The sequence below is a fragment of the Physcomitrium patens genome, chromosome 3, assembly GCF_059467195.1.
Source record: "Physcomitrium patens ecotype Gransden chromosome 3, ASM5946719v1, whole genome shotgun sequence".
In the NCBI taxonomy this organism is placed as follows: Eukaryota; Viridiplantae; Streptophyta; class Bryopsida; order Funariales; family Funariaceae; genus Physcomitrium; species Physcomitrium patens.
In genome coordinates, this window is record NC_143412.1 from 860,404 (window position 1) to 864,654 (window position 4,251).

General features: G+C 45.1%; 1 protein-coding gene across 1 annotated transcript; it reads right to left on the reverse strand.

Moving 5' to 3' along the window:
• Positions 1–236: 236 nt before the first annotated feature.
• LOC112279520 (putative disease resistance protein At1g61300) lies at positions 237–3,574 on the reverse strand. Its single transcript, XM_024514041.3, has one exon. The coding sequence runs from the start codon at positions 3,267–3,269 to the stop codon at positions 246–248; it is 3,024 nt and encodes a 1,007-aa protein (XP_024369809.1). The 5' UTR covers positions 3,270–3,574; the 3' UTR covers positions 237–245.
• Positions 3,575–4,251: the final 677 nt, after the last annotated feature.

Genomic DNA, 4,251 nt, shown 5'->3' on the forward strand with positions numbered 1-4,251 from the left:
GAACTTGTATAATTTTATACTAAAATAAGTATATATATATATATATATATATACACTTTCTTAAATTATTTGTTCATTTTATCTCTTAATAACCCATCCAATCTATTCACACAATGTAAGTTTGAGTTATTAACTAAGACAAAGATATAAACATCTTAAGAATCAACTCAACATAATATTCAATGTACAAATCAAGCATAATGAATCCATCTAGCAAATAAATACCATCTTTTACGTTATCTTAATCATTTTTTTATTATTATCGCCTTTTTATTTGACATTGCTACCTCTAGTTCTAGAGGAATAGAAGCATTGCAATCATCTCCCATTATAAGTAATTTAAAGTGGGGTAAGAAAGCAAGGCTACTTGGCAATTTGGAAAGTGATTTACACCTTCTTACGTCTAATTCTACAAGATTAGGAAAGCTCTCAAAGCTTAAATGCTCATGCTCCAAATTAATGAGGTCGGAGCAAAAACGTAGATCTAAGGTTTGTAAGTTCTTCAATTTTGCAAGTGACTGTGGGAGGATATCAAACTTCTCCAAATCTACCAAATGAAGATATTTAAGCTGTGCAATTGCACCATCCTCCAACTCTGGCAACAATGCAAGTTTATCACATCTACGTAACTCGAAGTTTACGAGAGCTGGAAAGCCAACTTTTCTACCAAAAGAAGTTGGTAGAGTCTCCAAATCATAACAATACATGATAATCAAACTCGCCAAATTCGGAAGACGATCCAGAGCTGGAAGTGACACCAACGTTGGACACGCTATGATAAGGGTTTTCAGGCGTGGAAGGGAACACAAAGAGTCTGGAATAGAAACCAACCCCTCACATTGAAGCTCAAGGCATTCCAAGTGCTGCCAGTCATCACTCCTCAACTCTGGAAACTCTGTCAGTTGCCAACCATCTCCACCCATCTTCAACGTCTGGAGCCTCTTCGACGCAGTCAACAACTCAACTGGCAACGGCACCGAGTCAATATCACTTCTTGCGATACTCTTGACAGTCAAATGTTCCAAGCTAATGAAGGCGACGAGGTCTCGCAAAGCTAATTTTCCTCCTAATATTTTGGGAAGTCCCTCCCAAAGACTTGTTCTCCACAAACTGCGACTTGTAACAATTTTCAGAATTCGTAACCTGGTGAGGTGAGTCAGTTTGGAAGGTAAGTGACTGAGACGCACACACCAATCAAGATACAGCTCCTCCATGCCCCTCAACTTCCCGATTGACTGTGGGAGCGTCTCTATACCCGTCTCAGACAAATTGAGTACTGCCAGAGATTTTAGTTCTCCCACACTCTCCGGCACCGCCTTCAAATTAGTCCCCCTCAGATCCAGAACTCGGATGCTGCAAAGATTGTTGAAGAATTTCTTCGGAATACACTCCAACGGATTCTCTCGTAACAGAAGAACCTCCAGCTCCGGAGCATCCAGTTTGGCAGGTAGCTCCCTCAGATTTGTCGACATGACCGACAACCTGCGAACTGAAAGTCTTGTCCTCCTCCCTCTGCCTGGATCCTTGGTGTCAGAAGAACTTGCCCATTCACGAGGAAATCCATCCTTCATCTCCCGCCCTGCCTCATACAGGCACTCTCTCCCGGCGACGGCTTTCTCATGCTGCACTAAGTGGCGCGCCAGGTCCCGAAGAATATCGTGCACCATGCAGTACAATTCACCCCTTTCATTGCTTTTGAGCTCAATCAGCGAGCGGGAGACCAGCACGCCCACCAGCCCACAAGCTTCTAGCTTCGGCTCATACTTCTGTCCCACAATCCCTTCCGCTCTCCACAACGGCAGCAAATCCTTGTATACGTCGACTTTCCAATCCTCTGGAAATGCAGCAAAGTACAGAAAGCATTCCTGCAATCTTCCATCGATACTTCCAAGCTCATCGAAACTGAGTTTCAGTCGATTGAACAGCTGTGTTTCGTGACCTTTGTCTAGAACATCAGCGTTCCTCAGCTTCTGCAAACACAACTCCCAGAAGCCCCGATCAATTTTCCCTGCAAACACACTGCCAATCACTTTCAGCGCCAGCGGAAGCCCACCACATTCGCCCATCACGTCCTTGGCTAGCTTTTCCAGCTCCGGGGGCACATGAGACGTCCCTCGAAACGCTTGCCAGCAGAACAACTTCCAGCTGTTCTCTTCATCTAGCAACACGAATGCGAGCTTCGTCACATGGTTTTTGTCCAACACCTCCTCTATGCGAGTGGTGACCAGGATTTTGCACCCCGCTCTTAAGGGGACCACACATGTCACCAAGCGTAGCACATCTTCTTTCCAAACATCGTCCAGGACAACCAGCATGTTCTTCTTATCCTTGAGCTCATTACGTAGCTGTGCTGTCAAATCTTCCATGGGAATGTTCCGGCGAACCTCTGAACGACCAGTGATCTTCTTTCCGATGTCTAGGAAGAGGCTCCGTACCGACAAGTCTCCACCGACAGTGAACCAGAAGCAGCCTCCTGTGAAGTGCGCTCGGATGGCGTCGTCATCGAAGACTCGCTGAGCGGCAAGCGTCTTCCCGGCCCCGCCTGATGCCCTGAACCCTACCATGTGCGTGATCTGGTCCAGTAACAATTTCTTTGCTAATTCCACGTTCCCATCTCCTCCAAACACCGTCTCGCTGTCCACTCCGCGACGCATGTCAGTGGAGGTGGAGGCTTCTGGCGAAGCTCTAGTGTGTGTGGAAGTCAAGTGGATGGCATCCGCTTCACTTGTGATAGACGATATGTCAGCCATCACATCCTCCGGGTTGTTGCACCTGTATTGAGACTTGTCAAGTGCCCGTTTGGTAGCATCAGCCAACTTCAGCAGCCCGTCTATCCCGGAGCGAACCCCCTTAAGTACTTCTTTGCTTTCCTCGCGCAGCTTAGTCACATTTGCAGCGGTCTCCGAGGACACTGCCAACCCCACAAATGAAGCTTGTGACAAAATGTTGTTTAGCAGCTCCTTCTCCTTCACCAGCTTCCTTGAATTTTTGAACTGAGAAATAGTGAAACGATTCCCCTTCATGTCAAGCAGCAGGAGCTCAAAGCATTCTAACCTCGTGCGCAAACCCTTCAACCAGTCTCCCACCGGTTGGTGAGCGGTAGACGTATTGATGTTATCCACCATCGGCTTTAGTCTTATCAATATCGTCTGCAGCTCCTCCGCGTGCTTATTGCGGTTCCATTCCGGTAGCGCCACCTCCTTCACCATCGCCGACAGAAGTTTTTGCACCATTGGTTGCAGGAAGGTTAAGGCCACAGCTTCCGCCATTTGTAGTTGGGGCACCGTCTCAGAACTCGATGTTGTAGATGAGGTGTTCGAAGTAAAGGAATTTAAATAATCGGTGCAACACCACTGTCAACAGCCAGACAAGACAGTGCTATGCGCTCCTCCAAACCTCTCTGAAGCGATAATGAGTCGGATCTGCGTTTGAAAGGCCGATCGAATGAGTATTTGGAACCCTAAGAGCGGTCTGCAACTCAAACCCATCCTCGCTGAAGTGACGCTGCATTGTGACCTGATCCTGCCTCAGCTTGCTACTCCAGCCATGGCGGGGCCCTGCAAACAGTGCTTTTGAATAGTTCGTTCGCTTCTAACTGAGGTATCGCAGCAGATATCCTTCTTACAGCACCTTCCTCACATTATCGTCAACAGTGCTGATGCGAGCTGTGGATTTTGCAATATTATGTCTCAAGTGACTGCAAAATCTCATAGCTAATGGTGGTTTTGAGTTGTGAGCTGGTGTTGTAGATTTCCTCGCATCACTGCTTCGACGGAGTTCGTGCTTGTTGTTATCGTCACAGCGTCCGCCAATGTTTAGATCTGAAGGTCATTAAAATTAGATCACTTCTACTCCAACTTTGAACCTTGTTACATATTACAAACAAGGCAAGGAATAAGAGAAGTTTACCACTAAAACCATTAGCAGTTTTGTAACAAGTTTGATGAGTGAGAAAAGAGCATACCAGTGAATATACTTTCATCAAATATATATACATTTGCAGATCTTATTTATTTGAAGCATTCAAATCTCAAACATTTAACAAGGGTAAGAACTGATTTCAATAAAAATAGACACACGCACTAGATTTTTTATTTTATTTTTATTTTTTTCTAAAATCAGTCAAGGATCATCAACATATCAACTCTCTTGTTTACTTATTTTCATGTTGTTTCATAAACCTACGAATTTGAGGAAAATACAAGTGTATCTATATATCAAGGAGGGCACACAGATGTGTAGTATAAACAA

Excerpts from the sequence above, each read along its gene's own strand:
- LOC112279520 (XM_024514041.3), bottom strand. The coding sequence starts at position 3,269 with ATGGCGGAAGCTGTGGCCTTAACCTTCCTGCAACCAATGGTGCAAAAA.